Source organism: Saccopteryx bilineata, chromosome 1 (genome assembly GCF_036850765.1).
Source record: "Saccopteryx bilineata isolate mSacBil1 chromosome 1, mSacBil1_pri_phased_curated, whole genome shotgun sequence".
Classification (NCBI taxonomy): Eukaryota; Metazoa; Chordata; class Mammalia; order Chiroptera; family Emballonuridae; genus Saccopteryx; species Saccopteryx bilineata.
Window position 1 is genome coordinate 97574342 of NC_089490.1, and position 19324 is coordinate 97593665.

The following is a 19324-nucleotide window of genomic DNA, read 5'->3' on the forward strand; positions in this document are numbered from 1 at the left end:
GTGTAAATTGTGTGTGCAGGATCACACTGTGGGGTGATTATGGCCGAGGCGTCTAAGCATCTATGTTCAATTCTTTTGTCCTCTGCTGTTGCTGCGCTAAGTGTGGCCAGTCCTGACTTAAGGCTCTGGGTCTGAGTGCTTTTGTGTGGGACTATTTTAAGACGTTCTCTGCCATCTTGAATGAGAAAAAAAAAACAGGCGAGTGTTTTTATTGCCATTATTTATCAGGCACAGGTGAAAAGTCTCCACCTCTATATAGATATATTGCATAGATAGATAGATAGATAGGTAGATAGATATAGATATATGTTTTACATTCATACATTCAAGTGGTTTTTAAGAAAAAAAATTAAAAGACATGGTCTAGTGTGTACAATAGGGAGCACTAGGCACCAAACAATGTATTGATAGAATGATAAATGTTGAAAATATGCACAAGCTATCATTGGGGGATTGATTTGGAAACCGACATCTGTTCTTGTAGTCTCAGAGAAGCTACTTGTGACCAGTAGATGCTATCGGAGAGCTAGGAATCGGATTAGAAAGAAGAAAGAGAGAAAATGCATTATGGGGAAAGAGAACAGAGTATGCCAAGGTTGGGAGGTGCCAAAGTACCTGGTGTGGATTTTTCAGAGGCTTGAGTGAAGGAGGGTCTGTATAGAAAATGCTTTCATCTAGCTAGAATGTATAAGTAGTGGAAGAGAGGGCTATTTTACTAAAATAAGCCTGGGTTAAAAGTGCTCCCTAGGGAAGACAAGAGCCTGAATTTTGGAAATGAGAGAAGAAATAATGAAATATTGTAATGACTTGGAAAGATCCTTCTAAGCTAAAATCTCAGAAACAGTTATAGATTGAATGTGAGAGCTGAAGGAGAGATAAAAATCTAGGTTGCTTAGATTTCCAGAATAAAGAAACTGGGTGGGTATAATTGTTTTTACCCTATTTTCTTAGATTTCCGAATGTAATAGTAATAAATGTTCAAGGTATATTTCATTGTTGAAATTAAGCCCAGAATTAAAATCATCCATTATCCTACAATCCAAAGATGGCCATTATTAACGCTGTAGTATGTTTTTCATAGACTTCTCCTATGCAAGTGTATAAGTATGTGATATTTTTTTTAACACAAAAGATGTCATACCACAAGAAGGAGACTTGATTTGGGGTGGTGGACACACAGTGCATGTACAGGTGATGTAATATGAAATGGTGCACCCAAAATCTGTGTAATTTTATTAGCCAATGTCACCTCAATAAATTCAATTTAAAAAAATTTAATTAGAAAAAATTTAAGTCCCTAAAAAAAGGATATCATACAACATAGAATTTTGTATTTTTTCACTTAAATTTATCATGAGTCTTTTATTCATTACTCTTTGAAAACATTACATTGTGTATATGTATTATAAATGTAACCATTTTCCCATTATGAGGTAATTATATTGTTTCAAAATGCCATTGTAATCAACACTGACATAAGTCCATCTTTAATTGTAACTCTGAATTTTCCTTAGAATAATTTCTAGAAGGGAAACCAATGAGTGAAAGAAAAGATGAGCAATTTTTTAAAACAATGCAGAAAGGTTCTACCAATTCAAGCTTTCATTAACAATAAGCATGTTAGTTTCACCACCTCCTCAGCAACAGCCTTACTGTTTCCTTTAATCATCTTTGCTAATTTGCTAGGGAAAAATAATATTCCATTGTTCTAATGTACATTTTGTGCATTTATTGGGATTATTTTTATTTCTTTGATTGAACATTTCTTTTTGTATTTGGACCCATCTTCCAGTTGCATTCTAGCTTCTTTTTCTTTTTTTTTAATTTTGACAGAAACAGGCAGAGAGAGAGACCGGGACAGACAGGCAGGAAGGGGGAAAGATAAGAAGCATCAATTCTTTGTTGTTCGTTGATTGCTTTCTCATATGTGCCTTGATGGGGGGGCTACAGCAAAGTGAGTGACCCCTTGCTCAAGCCAGTGACCTTAGGCTCAAGCCAGTGACCATGGGGTTATGACTATGATCCCATGCGGAAGCCAGCGCTCAAGCTGGCAAGCCCATGCTCAAGCCGGTGACCTTGGGGTTTTGACCCTGGGTCTTCCCCATCCCAGTCCGACACTTTATTCACTGCGCCACCTCCTAGTCAGGCTGGATGCTAGCTTCTTAAAAATTTACTTGCATGAGTTCTTTATGAGTTACTTGTAGAAAATTTTTTCCTGCTTTCTATTTGATTTATTTGCTTTGTGTCATATGCATTAATTTTTATTGCAGCATAATATATATTAAAAAGGTCTCAAATCATAAATGTTGATGAATTTTCACATGTGAACACACCTATGTAACAAGCATCCAGATTAAGAAACTTAACATCACCAGTACACCAGAAGCTCTCTTAGTCTTTCAGACATTTCTCATCACACCAAGGATAACCACTATTTAGACCTATAATAACTACCTTAGATTTAATTTTGTCTATTTTTATCATGTACACACTGTGCAATTCTATTTGTATATGTTCTTTTTTCTGACATTTTGCTCTCTGGTTTTGTTTGCTTATTAGATTCATCTGTATTGTCATGTGAGCATTTTTTATTTCTTCATAGTATTTCTTGTAAATATAAAACATATTTTGAGAGAGAGAGGAAGAAAGAGAGAGAAGCATCAACTCGTTCCACTTAGTTGTGCACCTATGGATAGCTTATCATATATGTACCCTGACCCAGGCTCAAACTGGCTACCTTGAGATTGAGTTGGCACCCTCGGGGTTAAGCTGGTGCTCTCAGGATCCAGCCAGTTACCCTGGAATGAAACTGGTGACCTCAGTGCTCCAGGATGACACTCTCCAGTGTGCCACCAGCCAGGGCTATATGACAATTTTTTAAATCCATTCTGCTGTTGATGGTCTTTGAGTAATTTCCAGTTTGAAACTATTACGAGTAGTGCTTCTGTGAACATTTTAGTATATGTGTTTTGTTGAACATATTTCTTTTGGTTATATACTTACAAGTGGAATTGCTGAGTCATAGGAAGTGCATATGTCCATCTTTTGTATAGACTGCCAAACATAATTCCAATATGGTTGTACCAATTTATTTATTTATTTTTGTTTGTTGAGAGAGAGGGATAGGAAGGAAGAGAGATGAGAAGCATCAACTCTTAGTTGCATCACTTTAGTTGTTCATTGATTTCTTTGCATGCGTGCCTTGATGAGGAAAGGGGGGCTCCATCTGAGCCAGTCCCTTGCTCAAGCCAGCCACCTTGAGCTTCATGCCAGCAACTTTTGGGCTCAAACCATCAACCGTGGGACTATATCAATGATCCATGCTCAAGCTGACAACCCCCCATGCTCAAGCTGGCACCTGCACTCAAGCTAGCAAGCCTGTGTTTAACCCGGATGAACCCTTGCTTAAGTCGGTGACCTCAGGGCTTCGATCCTGGGACCTCAGTGTCCCAGGTCGACATACTATCCACTGTGCCACCATCGGTTAGGCGGTTGTACTAATTTATACTTCTACCAACAATGTTTGAGAGGTCCAGTTGCTCAACATCTTCACCAATACTTGTTAATTTCAGTCTTTCTTTTTATCATTCTGGTGGTTGTGTACTGTTATATACTCTTGGCTTCAATTTGCATTTCCTTGATTAGGGAATTGAATCTTTTTATGGGCTTATGAACCTATTCTATGTCTACTTTTGTGAAGCCAATTCTAGGTGTTTTTGTATATTTTTCTATTGGGTTATCTCTTTTTCTCATATATGCTGGACATAAGTCCTTTGTTGGATATTTATGCCTCAACTATCTTATTTCAGGATACAGGAGCAGATGGGAAGTTGCTAGACTCATTTAGAAGGCAAGCAATAAGAATGTTCTTGGGGCCATGGCCAGTTGGCTCAGTTGATAGAGCATTGGCTTGGTGTATGGATGTCCCAGGTTTGATTCCCAGTTAGAGCACACAAGAGAAGTGACATCTGCTTCTCTGCCCCCCCGCCCCTCTTTTTCTATTTCCCACCCACAGCCAGTGGCTCAATTGTTTGAGCACCGGCCCTGGGCACTGAGGTTGACCCAAGCATGTCAGCCTCAGTTGCTCAGAATAGCTTGGTTCATTTGAGCATCAGCCCCAGGAAGGGGGTTGCTGGGTGGATCCCAGTCAGGGCACATGCAGGAGTCTGTCTCACTATCTCCCCTTCTCTCATTAAAAAAAAAAAAAATGTTCTTGGGTTTGAAGATCATTATTATAAAGATGTCAGGTCTTTTCAGATTAATCTTTAGATTCAAAGCAAACCCAATCAAAATTTCAGTAGGTTTTTCTTAACTGAAGTTGACAGGCTGATTCTAAAATTCTTTCAGAAATATAAAACCAACCGAGAATAGCCAAAGCAATCTTAATGGAAAATAAAGTTGGAGGGTTTTATCCTATCAGATACCAAGACCTATTTTAAAGTTATAGTAATTAAAATAGTGATATTGGCACAATAATGGTCAAATTAACAAGTAGAAAAGAACTTCCAAAAACAGAGCCACACATACCAGGTATTCTGATTTTTGACAGAGGCAACATTGATGTTCAGTGGGTAAAGTATTATCTGTTCAGTAGATGACAGGTTAAGTGGACATCCATGTGGAAAAAAATATGTTGACCTTTACTTGATACCATACAAAATCAGTTTCAAATGGATGGCAGATCTAAATTCAAAAGTTAAAATAAAGATTTTAGAGAAAAATAGTTATTTTAGAGAAAAATAGTTATGTCCTTCAATTAGGTAGATATTTCTTTAAAAACATTAACTACAAAAGAAAAAGATTTAATTGGATTTTAATAAAGGCAAGAACTTTTATTCATTGAAAGACACTATTACAAGATTCTTGTCGAAGGCCCTGGCCAGTTGGCTCAGTGGTAGAGCGTCAGCCCAGCATGTGGGAGTCCCAGGTTCGATTACTGGCCAGGGCACACAGGAGAAGCGCCCATCTGCTTCTCCACCCTTCCCCCTCTCCTTTCTCTCTATCTCTCTCTTCCCCTACAGCAGCCAAGGCTCCACTGGAGCAAAGTTGGCCCGGGCGCCAACACCTGAGGACGGCTCCATGACCTCCGCCTCAGGTGTTAGAATGGCTCCTGCCGCAAGGGAACAATGCCCCTGATGGGCAGAGCATCGCCCCCTGGTGGGCATGCCAGGTGGATCCTGGTCGGGCACTTGCAGGAGTCTGTCTGACTGCCTCCCTGCTTCTAACTTAGGAAAAATACAAAGAAAGAGAGAGAGAGAGAGGTTCTTGCCAAAGACAGTCCAGGGTAGTCAGACATCACCTGGGCAGGGAGCTGGTAGAAGATGAGGAAATGATCTAGAAGGTGATCAGATGTGGAGGATGGGAGACATGCTAAAATGACTTAGCAGGGTTCTTGCTAATGCTAGAATTTGCAAAGACATGCACAAATAGGCTTAGGGCAGGGGTCCCCAAACTACTGCGGCCCCCTGAGGCTATTTATCCGGCCCCCGCCGCACTTCCGGAAGGGGCACCTCTTTCATTGGTGGTCAGTGAGAGGAGCATAGTTCCCATTGAAATACTGGTCAGTTTGTTGATTTAAATTTACTTATTCTTTATTTTCAATATTGTATTTGTTCCCATTTTGTTTTTTTTACTTTAAAATAAGATATGTGCAATGTGCATAGGGATTTGTTCATAGTTTTTTTTATAGTCCGGCCCTCCAACAGTCTGAGGGACAGTGAACTGGCCTCCTGTGTAAAAAGTTTGGGGACCCCTGGCTTAGGGGAAGATTCTGGAGCCTGGCCAAAGTTTGGTTAAGCAAAGAATCTTTGTCACTATCCAGGGAGAAAACTCTAATTCCCCAAGGTGACTTCAAATTCAGGCTTAAATACCATCTCCATTGGGGGCAAATGTAAGTAAGCTTCTTAGGGAAGGTAATATATTTTTAGGAATGAAAGGGCCCTGAGAAGAATAGATGGGAGATATGATATTTTTTGACAGAATCTGTTCAGGTGTGTATGTGGTAGGCAGTTAAGCATTAGCAGAGCAAGGACAATGGCCCAGGTACAGAAGGTCACCAGGGTAGAAAGCCTCAGGTGCCTAGCAACTGGGAAAACAAGGAGCCTGCCCCCAGGGTTACCTTTTCTCCCCTACCATATTGCAGGTCATGCAGTTTGGACCCTCCCTGACCTTCCTTCCCCTGGCATGTTGCTAGTCATGTGGGTTAAACCCCCTTAAAAGTGTGATGAGCAAGGAGACAGGAGACCAGCCCTTAAGCATTAAGCCTCCAGGATAGTCAGGTTCTGACCTACAGCAAGCACATCAAGTCCCCAGTCTGTGTTTCAGCCCAGAAAAGCAGCAAAAGCAGACAATCAACTCTATAGCTGACCTCAGGACCAGCTGCATTGATTAGGGGCAATAATTTATCAAATATTTTGCCATTTGGCTATAGCGGATCATCAGCTTTTTAACCTACAGTATCTTTGCTTGCCATTCACCACTTAATTCTAAGCCACTGCAGCATATTTCAATTTCTGTTAAACCAGCCCTACTAGATACCAAGAATGATATCAGCCATAGATCCTAGTGCAGAACACAGAAACCCCTCTGCTGTAAACAGGAAAAGATTTAATTCAGAGAAATAGTGGTTAGAATACTGTTAGAAGGTCTAGAGCAGGGGTCGGGAAACTTTTTGGCTGAGAGAGCCATGGACGCCACATATTTTAAAATGTAATTCTGTGAGAGCCATACAACGACCCGTGTACATCGTTAAGCATTCTCCAATAAAAATTTGGTGTTGTCCCGGAGGACAGCTGTGATTGGCTCCAGCCACCCACAACTATGAACATGAGCGGTAGGAAATTAATGGATTGTAATACATGAGAATGTTTTATATTTTTAACGTTATTATTTTTTTATTAAAGATTTGTCTGCGAGCCAGATGCAGTCATCAAAAGAGCCACATCTGGCTCGCGAGCCATAGGTTCCCGACCCCTGGTCTACAGCGGTGGTCCCCAACCCCCAGGCCGCAGACTGGTACCGGTCCATGGGCCATTTGGTACTGGTCCGCAGAGAAAGAATAAATAACTTACATTATTTCTGTTTTATTTATATTTAAGTCTGAACGATGTTTTATTTTTTCTTAAATAACTAGATTCCCTCTGTTACATCCATCTAAGACTCACTCTTGACAGTTGTCTCGTAAGTTTGACAATTATATTTAAAAATGCCACAGTTTTTACGCTGGTCTCATAATTTTATTTTGTGCATTTATCTGTCCCACCCTAAAGGCTGGTCTGTGAAAATATTTTCTGACATTAAACTGGTCCATGGCCCAAAAAAGGTTGGGGACCACTAGTCTAGCTCTATCTTGGGGATCAAGCTCTATCAGGATTGTTAGGCTCACGAAGCCAACAACACATGATCATGATCAGAGCTCCAATCCAAGAATGCGGAAGCCATCACTACATCTGCCTCTCTGTAATCTACAAAGCTGATACAGTGGTACTGGAACTAAGAATCTAGCCACTGTCTTTGCCACAACTGCCTCTACATTCCCAAAACGCTGAAAAATACAAAATGGAATACTGCTCTAGAGACATTTTGCCTCCATAGCTTTAATAGCCAAAAGTCAAAGCAACAAGAAGTGAAACTCTGCCTTTTTTTCTACCTTGCAAATCCCACAAGTATACCTAATTGGAGGAGCCCAGTGTATATCTAGAACCCTAACTGCAAGATAAGAAAAAAGGAAGGTAGAACAGAGATTGAACAAATTAGGTCAAGCTCTCCTCTCCTAAGAAAATGTAACTGGGATGTTTTTGGTATATTTGGTATAATACTATTTCTTTAATGATTTTCAGAGTCAGAATTAGGCTAATTTATGTCTTAAGACTTAGTTATATGCTGCATTAAAATAAAAAATTTTTAATCAAGCAAAATTTTGAAAAGTATTCCAACCACATTCTTTTTCTATTTAAAATTCTTTTGAAGTATTCTTGTTTTAATATTGATTTCCTAGATTATTAGTTAATTTTACTATCTTCTAATTTTAGTCTTTTGTATTCCCCTTACAGGGGTCAATTTTGAGTCCTCCTAGTCCAGAAGAACTAGGAGTATACTTGAAGGATGGTGTAGTAGAGGAATTAAGAAAAAGAAGGAAAAGTGAGGTTCCCAGACCCAGTTCCCAGTCCTTGCCCTGCAGTCTGACAACCTTCATTTCATCAGGGCTAGATCCCCTATATACCTTCAAAGTGAATTGCATTATCATGGAGACTTACTACTCCAAGAGGCTGAAGTGGGAAAGATAGTGCAACCTCAGACTTGGTCATAATAGGTTGAACAGCAACAGGACAAAGTTTAGAAAATGATGGACACCATATTTCACATGGGTATTAAGCAAAAGAAATACTGAAATACCAATGTTGTCCATTTACTCTTACAGTAATCTCTAATTAGATGTTTGAGAGTAAGAATTCTCTAGTATAGACCAGCAACTTGCAACATTTTTCATCTCGTGGCACACATAAAATATAGTGTGTCCGTAAAGTCATGGTACACTTTGACCAGTCACAGGAAACCAACAAAAGATGATAGAAATGTGAAATCTGCACCAAATAAAAGGAAAACTCTCCCAGTTTCATACCTATTTAGTGCAGTTCGATGTGGGCCCAAGTACAGATTTTTTAGGGCTCCTTAGGTAACTATCCCGTATAGCCTCTACAGACTCATCACTGACTGATGGCCTACCAGAACGGGGTTTCTCCACCAAACTGCCGGTTTCCTTCAACTGCTTATCCCACTGAGTAATGGTGTTACTCCTATGTGGTGGCGCTTCATTATAAACACACCGATATTCATGTTGCACTTTGGTCATGGATTGGAATTTATTTTATTTTATTTTTTTGTATTTTTCTGAAGCTAGAAACGGGGACAGACAGTCAGACAGACTCCCGCATGCGCCCGACTGGGATCCACCTGGCACGCCCACCAGGGGCGAAGCTCTGCCCACCAGGGGGCAATGCTCTGCCCCTCCGGGGCGTTGCTCTGCCACAACCAGAGCCAATCTAGCGCCTGGGGCAGAGGCCAAGGAGCCATCCCCAGCGCCCAGGCCATCTTTGCTCCAATGGAACCTTGGCTGCGGGAGGGGAAGAGAGAGACAGAGAGGAAGGGGGGGGTGGAGAAGCAAATGGGCGCTTCTCCTGTGTACCCTGGCCGGGAATAGAACCCGGGTCTCCCGCACGCCAGGACGACGCTCTACCACTGAGCCAACTGGCCAGGGCCACGGATTGGAATTTAGTGAGCCACAGAACACACTGAACTTTCCACTGTACCGTCCACATCTCGACTGGCATGGCCGTGGGCTGCTCCGCTGTATACACGGTGTTACGTCATCATCTGCTCATGTGCACATGCTGCCACATCATCCTACAGAAACTAAGAGGGTTTTCCTTTTATTTGGTGCAGATTTCACGTTTCTCTCTTCTTTTGTTGCTTTCCTGTGACCGGTCAAAAGTGCACCATGACTTTACAGACACACTGTATATTTTTGGCTGATCTGACAAAGAAAAATGTGTATAATTTTGATTCAGTCACATCAGACAGCTATTGTTGTGTTGGCTGTTGTTATTCTTTTATTTGAAAATCTGAGGGAAAAGACATCAGTGCCCCTGACTAAATAATCAGGTATTGCGTGTTTTAAAAATTCTTGTGGCACAGGTGTTGAAAATCGCTATCTTAGGTGTTAAAGTTCTAATGTTGCTCCTTCAGGGCTTTCAAATTTTTTCAGTATAAATTGATTGCTGAAAATTTGAGTCATTTATCTTATCTTGAATCCTGCTATTCTGGAAGGGAAGAGTACCTGAAAGGAAGAATTTATTATCTGAAAGAGCTCTTAGCATTATTTGTAGTGTATCTAAACAGTTCTTCGTAACTTCCTTATAGAGACAACATTGTCCTCAAGTGACTCTTAAGTCTCTGTCCTTGGTAAAGGTATTTTCTGTAGTTGAACTCTGGTGTTTGTTTTAATCCATTCTCTTTTCCTTTGTTTATGACTGAGAAAGCTAACTTTTGCCCCTCTTATCTTGATCTCTTTCCCTTCATCCTTCATACTTCTCAGTAAGTATGAAATGTTAACCCTTTGTTGGCAATGTGTTGGATTTAGCTTAGCACTCCCCAACCTGCAATAAGTCAAATAAACGTGAAATGGCTCTCACACAGTTTCACATTAAAAGTTGTTTTTAAAAATCCTCTCTTAAAGAGATTCTTTCTTTGTATTTTTAAGTTATACCTCTCTAGAGAACATTAAGGCATTTTTTATAAGTATCATTTACAGATTCTTTTCTACTTCCATTATTGATTTGATAGATGGAAGGAAATTATTTTTGTCTGTGAATGTATGCATTGACAGTAGTAGCTGTTTTGATAATGGAGCTTGCTGTCTGGGATAAGTGTACATATACAGCTTAACGTATTATTGTATCACTTTATTTTTCCTTGAAATGTATCTTCAGTTTCATGTAGTACGTGAAGCTTTACAACTGCATTCTGTAAAATAATCTTTTGAATTGTAACTAAGATTTGGAGCATAGCAAAATTCATGCTTTATCACTTATCTGTAATAGAATATTTATTAATGGAGTTATTAAATCATAACCATATTGACATAAAAGATTGGCCATTAAGACCAAAGCATATCACCAGATATGCAATCATAAATTTGTTTAACATGAATTATAAAAAGTATTCTTGGGGGACAGATCCTTTCTTTTTTTGGTCTGGGACATGTCATTTCTTTCATTTTGGCTTCTTCACATATCCTCAGAGTTCCAGTACAGATTTTAACATTTTATCTTGGTATCTTATATAGGTATATTAAAGACTTTTGTTTTTTAAAAAACAAAAAACCTTATGGGAAGGAGACTAGACTTTAACTAGCAAATGGTATCTTGAATGACTCATTTAATTTTTTTTTTTTTTTTTTTACAGAGACAGAGAGAGAGTCAGAGAGAGGGATAGATAGGGACAGACAGACAGGAAAGGAGAGAAATGAGAAGCATCAATCATCGGTTTTTCGTTGCAATACCTTAGTTGTTCATTGATTGCTTTCTCATAATGCCTTGACCATGGGCCTTCAGCAAATTAAGTAACCCCTTGCTCGAGCCAGCGACCTTGGGTCCAAGCTGGTGAGCTTTGCTCAAACCAGATGAGCCCGCGCTCAAGCTGGCAACCTCAGGGTCTCGAACCTGGGTCCTTGGCATCCCAGCCCGACGCTCTATCCACTGCGCCACCACCTAGTCAGGCTCATTTAATTTCTTTAAAGCTGGCTTCCCATTTCTTAGTTGAAGGAGTTTTACCAGATCATCATTTAGTAGGAAATTATTTTCAAATCTAGTATGTTGACTGAGAGTAAACCCTTAGAGTCTTCCATTAATTAGGAAATATAGAGAGAAATTCTGATCATTTTCAACATATTTTTATCCTGGTTTTGTACCAGGGGTTTGTTCCCTAAATTCCCAGAAGCAAATCACACCTTAAGGACTTAGGAGAAAAGTCATAAATCTCAATGTACTCCACTGTGGCACAGTATTAGACAGCATACTGACTTCATTGCCTCTGAATCTTTGGATTATTGCTTATGTAGCTATTGAGACTTGTCATTCCCACTATAAAAAGTCAAAATGCCCAGTAGTTTTTACTTGAAATAATAAATTTGAGGACATCTTTATTTTTAAATCCACATTGTCATTTTCTTAGCTGACAGATTCTGGCCACCTGTATCTTATTGTTAAGATTTTGCTGATTAATCTATAACCATTAATCCCACATCCAAACCTTATTTTAATGTTTAGTATATGTTCTTCTCACACCCAATATTTTGTCAATGTGTCTGACCTGGATCTTTTTATTTTTTTCTAATGTACTTAAAAATAATTTTATTCCTCATCTTGCCTTGCTCTGTATTCAGTAAGTGCCCATTATATGCCAGTTGATTAACCAGATATTGGTAGGGAGAGCTCAATCCAGCATTGCTATCTTCTCTTTCCTTAGTTAAGACCAAGTCACTACTGCTCTTTATTTTTAGTCATTTGTGTGTATAATCTGTGTAAGTCAACTTTCTCTCTTTGTTTCTCTTCATCTTTCTTTTGATGGATGTTTTCTTTTGCTCTCTATATTATTGAACTTGAGTACATTTGTACTATTGTATGGAAAAATTTTAATTACTTTTTAAAATTTTTTGTTTTTTATAACATCCATGCAAAACTAATTGGATGGGATGCATTTCTGTTAGAAAATACCAGAAGCCTGCAGTCAGAAAAATTTATGAATTATATGTCATTCCAGCTGCTGGTTTTAAAAATCTTTTAAGTAAGCATAAATATGAAGCAATATTCTCTTAAAGGCATTAAAAAAAACCCCATCCTACTCTCCCTATTACTTCTTCTGCTGTTACCCAGTAATAGTGAGTGAAACTGAAGAAATTATGTTCAGGTTTTTTCAAAGAGCTGCTTCTGATAGGAAAATGCTTAGTAATGATGAAGACACGCCCTCCACTTCGTGGCCATTTTGTAGTATAGTTCTGGAGAAATAAGTAGGAACTATCAAAGAAAGAAGTGTATGGATCAAAAGAACACGGGCAAGAGGCAGTAAATTTTTCATCTAGGTCAACTGAAGAAATTAGAACTATGCTGTCTGTGAGTAGTTTAATTAGTTGGACTAATTTTTATGGACTCTTTTAACCTACTTAGTCTTTTTGAATTCCATGATTAGATTTTACTTTGCTGATATTGAGGAACAATTAAATTAATGCTTGGATCTGGGGCTTTTGGAATAATAATTTAGAAATTATGTTGAAATGTGTAAACTCCAAAAAGTATTTTCTGTTATTTTATAATATTATGAATTTTTCAAGGTACTATTCTATGATGTAATTTAAGGTTTAAAGTAAGGAGGGTGGAAGACAATAAGTGGTTATTATCAGATTATACTTTCTGATTAAATACTAACTAAAGATAAGTGAAAAGTATACAGAAATAGTATATTGGCAATATAATTAATAGTAATGGGGAAACTCATTTTCCTTTGTAGAATTTTGTTAATTATGACAGGCTTAACTCTTTATATATCAAAAACTTCCTGCTTAACAATAGAAAAAAAAGCTTCTTTGTATAGTTTGGTAATGAAAATCTTCCTCATCAGTTTATTTTGTGGTGTTCTGCAATTAGCCTGGAAAGAAGTAAGGAAATGATAGCAACTGACAACAGGAGTTCATCCTTTTCAATCATATATGTATGTTTTTAATGCTGTTTGCCCTATACATGATGCTTACTTTTAGACCTATATAGCCTTAAGCTATAGTCAAAGTCTGACTGCCTCCCCGCTTCTAACTTCAGAAAAATACAAAACAAAACAAAAGAAAAAAATAGAAGTTAACTAAGTAATTTGATAATTCTGTTAACAAGGAAATGGAAATCAAAGGCTTCAATTCAAAAGCACAGATTTGTATAGATGTGAGGTCTTCATTAACAAAATCATTCTACATTTCACAATTTCAGGTTTCTGTGTCAAAGCTTCCTGCCTTCTGCTACCTTCTGTTAATAGCTATCTGTAGTTTCCTATTGCTTTTTATGTTTAATAGACTTGCAGCAATCAAATGTCACCTGGCATCTGACGATAGTTAGCATTTTGCAAGACCTAATAGTATGGCTTTGATACAGTATTGACATTTTAAATCAAGGAACTGGCCATGGCCGGTTGGCTCAGTGGTAGAGCGTACACCTGGCATATAGAAGTCCCAGGTTTGATTTTGGTCAGGGCACACAGGAGAAGTGACCATCTGCTTCTCCTCCTATCCCCTTCCCCCCGCCCCCTGCAGCCATGGCTCCAATGGGTCAAGCTAGTTGGTCCCAGGCACTGAAGAGGGCTCCATGACCTCGCCTCAGGGCCTGAAATGGCTGTGTTGCTGAGCAATGGAGCAGCAGCCCCAGATGGGCAGAACATTGCCCTATAGGGGCCTTGTCAGGTGGAACCTGGTTGAGGCACATGTGGGAGTCTGTCTCTGCCTCCCCATCTGTCACTTAATTAAAAAAAAACAACAACAACAAGGAACTGTGTAGTGGTGGAGTAGATCATATAGAAAAGTACACCAGATCATTCTAATTCATTTACTAAACTAATATTTCAACACCCTTTTTTATTTTTTTTTGCCTGACCAGGTGGTGGCACAGTGGATAGAGCGTCAGATGAGGAGGACCCAGGTTCAAAACCATGAGGTCGCTGGTTTGAGCGCGGGCTCACCAGCTTGAGTAAGGTGTTGCTAGCTTGAGCATGGTGGGATCATAGACATGACCCCATGGTTGCTGGCTTGAGCCTAAAGGTCGCTGGCTTAAAGCCCAAGGTTGCTGGCTTAAGCCCAAAGTCACTGGCTTGAGCAAGGGGTCACTCGGTCTGCTCTAGCCCCTTGGTCAAGGCACATATGAGAAAGCAATCAATGAACAACTAAGGTGCCACAAGAAAGAATTAATGCTTCTTATCTCTCTCCCTTCCTGTCTGTCTGGCTCTCTCTCTCTCTGTCTTGGTCAAAAAAATCCCAAAACCATTTAATACCCTTTGTTATTAGGCCTTATGCTTGGCGTCTTTTTCTACATAACATATGAATATATTCTCCTTGTAAAGAAGTCAAATACAGGCAAAACATCAGCCCTTTATTAACTCCCTTTTCTCTAGTTCCACTTTTCTATTCAGAACTAACCACTGCAGTCATTTTCAGTATAATTATATTCATATATACACATATGTAGGTATGTCTAAATACACATAGAAATATTGTGTAATTTTACTTTTTAGAATATAAATGGGTTCTGAAATGAGTTTAGTAGTTTGTATTCTCATATGTACATTTAGCATACTTTTATAGTTCTATCCATAGAGTAGATGCCTAGCTAGGTCAATGGATACATACATTTATATTTTTGTAGATTAAACTCCCATTAATAGTGTCTGAAGTATCCTTTTTCTCATATTCTTGACAACACTAAATATGATCAAATTTAGTTGTTGTCCTTACCAGATAAAAATTATCTTTGTTTTAACTTGCATAGCTTCAATCAAGGGTAAAGTCTTAACACGTTTTCATTTGTATTTACCATGTGTATGGTTTTTTTTCTTTGAATTGCCTGTTTATATCCTTTGCCCATTTTGCAGTTTTTAAAATCTTTTTCTTACTGGTTTATATGGGCTTACTGGAAATTAAAGAAATCAGTTTTCTCATACATTGCCATATTTGCTCTTCAGTATCACGGAGTTATTTTAAAAACCCAATGAGATGGACTTGAAAGTAATTTGTAAGAATGAAGTACTATTGTTTTTATAGTCAAAAGATTCTTTACAGCCAATTTTTAGGCCTGTGTAATCTAAGGCAAATACAGATGGATTATAGCTCATCTGAAACACAAATGATTGGTAATAAATGTAGATATTATTACAAGACGTGTTGACCTATTGTGAATTTTTTACCTTAATCTGTTAAATAATTTTAAAAATTACAAGTCCAACTTCCGGTTTAAAGTATACAAATTTATACATAATACTATATTAGACCGAGTTAATGAATTTATTTACGCAAGTTATTTGCAGTGTAGCAGAATAAATAACAGATTTGGCTCTTGCTCAGCTGCCTAGGTTCAAATCCTGGCTCTGTCATTTATATACATGATCTTAGCCAAACTACTTGATCTCTTTCTGCCTTAGTTTTATCTTAAATTAGTTCTGGCTCATAAGGTTATTACAGTGGTACCTTGAGATACAAGCAAATCAACATACAATTTTTTAAGATACAAGCTGCAACTTGGTCCGCATTTTTGTTCGAGATCTGAGCGAAATTCTGAGATATGAGTTGTGATTCAGGAAGCTGCTGCTAATTGGTGCATTGGTTCATGGGTCCAATATCAGCAGCATAACACCAGCATCTCGTTGTTCTCACGTTACCCGCAGAATCAAGTTGAACCTCGTGCACTGTACTCGTTCTTGCATAATTTTTGCATTTTTTACTAACTTTTTGTGTGTGCTATCATGGGGCCGAAGAAAGTGAGTGTAAAGGACAGTGGTGAGAAAAAGAAGAGAATGATGTCGTTAGAAATAAAGCAAGAAATAATAGAAAAACATGAGTGTGGTGTACGAGTGATTGAACTGGCAAGGCTGTACGACCGCAATACATCTACAAAAGCACAAATCCAGCAAAAGGAACTACAGTTCTGTCCCAATTAAGGACAAATATCTATGAAGAAATGGAGAAGCTTCTGCTGGTGTGGGTGAAAGAGAAAGAACTGGCAGGAGATACAGTGACAGAGACTGTAATATGTGAAAAGGCACATATTATTTACAGCGACTTGAAGAAAGAACCATCAACCTCAAAAGAGGCAGCAGAAGATACGTTTAAGGCAAGTCACGGCTGGTTTGAAAATTTTAAGAAGAGATCTGTCATCCCCTCGGTAGTGAGGCATGGTGAAGCTGCGAGTGCTGGTGTTAAGGCAGCTGAGGAGTACATCGCACGTTTTGCTGCACTTATCGCAAAGGAAGGCTACATCCTCCAACAAGTGTTCAACTGTGAGGAAACAGGATTGTTTTGGAAAAAAATGCCCCAGAGGACTTTCATCACCACAGAGGAGAAGAAGCTGCCATGCCATAAACCCATGACGGACCCTCTGACCCTTGCATTGTGTGCAAATGCTAGCAGTGACTATAAAGTAAAGCTACTGCTAGTGTATCATTCCAAAAATTCTCAAGCCTTTAAGACTCACAAGATTCTTAAAGAAAAACTGCAGGTTATGTGGCACACCAATGCTAGGGCGTGGGTTACGCGGCAGTTTTTTATTGAATGGGTAAATCTCGTCTTTGGTCCTGCAGTGAAGAAATATCTTCAAGAAATAAACTCCCAATGAAAGCATTACCAATCCTTGAAAATGTTCCAGCCCACCCACCTGATCTTGAAGATGACATTCTTGATGAGTTCAAATTTGTGAAAGTCCTCTACCTCCCACCCAACATGACTTCAATCTTGCAACCTATGGATCAGCAGGTCATTTCCAACTTTAAAAAGCTTTACACAAAGTACTTGTTCCGCCGCTGCTTTGAGGTGACTGAGAATACAATTCTAACCCTTCGAGAGTTTTGGAAAGATCACAACAACATCATGATATGTTTATGCATTATTGATTTGTCATGGCAAGAGATTACAAGAAGAACCTTGAACTCGGCATGGAAAAAGTTATGGCCTGATGTTGTTGCAGACAGGGACTTTGAAGATTTCGAACCAGAGACCAAGACCAAGGTAGAAGCGTTGGAGGAGATTGTGTCCCTCGGAAAGTCGATGGGTCTGGAGGTAGATGAGGGTGACGTAAACAAGCTTATTGAAGAACATGAGGAGGAACTCTCAACTGAGGAGTTGAAGGAGCTACAGATGATGCAACATATGGAGCTTCTGCAATAGATTAGTAGTGAGGAGGAGGTAGAGTCGGAGGAAGTGATTTCTATAAGTGAAATTAAAGACATGCTGGCAATGTGGGAGAAGCTTTCAAGTTTCATTGAAAAGAAACACCCAGAAAAAGTTTCAACTGGTCGTGCTTCAGCACTTTTTAATGACACTTGTTTGTCACATTCCCATAACACTTTAAAAGGCAGGCAAAAGCAAACCTCTTTGGATAGATTTTTATTCAAAAGTCCTGCAGGTGCCTGACCTGTGGTGGCACAGTGGATAAAGCGTCGACCTGGAAATGCTGAGGTCACCGGTTCGAAACCCTGGGCTTGCCTGGTCAAGGCACATACGTGAGTTGATGCTTCCAGCTCTTCCCCACCTTCTCTCTCTCTGTCTCTCTTCTCTCTCTCTCTCTCTCTTTTTCTCTCCCTCCCCTCTCTAAAAAAAAAAAAAAAAGAATAAATAAAAATAAATAAAAAAGCCCTGCAAGTGAAAGTGCTAAAAGTGCAGCCAAAAAGGCAAAAACCGGTGATGATTAAATGAAAAATACGTAATGTTAAGTTTAGGTTAAGTTTAAAGTTAAGAAAGTGCATTTTTTTACAATTAAGTTTTTGTGGTTTCATTTTAAGTAAAGAAAGCACAGTTTTAAGTTTTTGGTTTTTTTTAATTTTTTGTTGTTTTTTGTTTTTATTTTTTTACAGAGACAGAGAGTGAGTCAGAGAGAGGGATAGACAGGGACAGACAGACAGGAACGGAGAGAGATGAGAAGCATCAATCATTAGTTTTTCGTTGCACATTGCGACACCTTAGTTGTTCATTGATTGCTTTCTCATATGTGCCTTGACCGCGGGCCTTCAGCAGACCGAGTGACCCCTTGCTGGAGACAGTGACCTTGGGTTCAAGCTGGTGGGCTTTTTGCTCAAACCAGATGAGCCCACGCTCAAACTGGCGACCTCGGGGTCTCAAACCTGGGTCCTCTGCATCCCAGTCCGACGCTCTATCTACTGCGCCACCGCCTGGTCAGGCGTTAAGTTTTGTTTAAAGTAAAGAAAATGCAGTTTTACTTTACATTTAGTGTTAAGAAAGTGCAGTTTTAGTTTACGTGTCTACAGTGCCTGCATCCCTTCCTCCCTCCCTCCTTCTCCGCCATTCACCTCCGTTAGCCGCACTCGTCTGTCTCCAAGGTAAGAATACAGTACTAAATAACACTTTTTTCTTTTATTTCATGTATTTTGTTATGCATTGGTAAAGTATACATGTGTTTCTTAATAAAAAACATGTCTTTTTCATAATTTAGGATGGTTTGGGGATGTTTCACAGGGCTGAAACAGATTAAATCTATTTCAGTTATTTTAAATGGGAGAAATTTGTTTGATATACGAGTTGACTGACTTACGAGCTCAGTTAGAGAACGAATTAAACTCGTATCTCAAGGTACCACTGTATAGAGATAATAGAGTTAGTCTATAAAAATGCTTAGAACAATGCCTGGCACAGTTTGGGTACTGAGTTAATGAGTAAATGTTTGATGCTGCTGCTGTTTGGGGAGGGTTTGGTCAATCAAACAGATGAAACCTACACTGATCATCCGTTTGTGAGAAAAAGGGACAATCTGTGTAGCATCAACAGAATTAGCAGTCTCCACTGATATCTACAAACCAGAGGTAAACACTGCCACAATCTAAGAAATGGGCAGAGGGGGAGCAGGTTGAGGGCCATTTCCAGATGTTCACTACTTATAAACCACATAGCCTGTGGGAAACTGCAACACTGGACTACTTGCTTTATTTTGTTTGTGTGAGCTTGTTCATATCGATGCATGCTATGGCCTTTGGTAACTAGACTTCTAAATTAATCTATTGCCTTTTGTTTATTTTT

The 19324-nt window shown here is 39.0% G+C and overlaps 1 protein-coding gene across 8 annotated transcripts in view; it reads left to right on the plus strand.

Moving 5' to 3' along the window:
* The window catches only part of VEZT (vezatin, adherens junctions transmembrane protein), a 71859-nt gene that overhangs the window by 671 nt on the left and 51864 nt on the right, over positions 1-19324 (plus strand). Inside the window, exon 1 of one of the 8 annotated variants that reach the window (XM_066261730.1) lies at positions 12538-12668. The exons of the other annotated variants lie outside the window; for them this stretch is intronic. Coding sequence (XP_066117827.1) covers positions 12660-12668 — 9 coding nt within the window. The 5' untranslated portion in view covers positions 12538-12659. Of the gene's footprint in view, positions 1-12537; positions 12669-19324 lie in introns of those variants that run through there. 8 annotated transcript variants of the gene reach the window in all.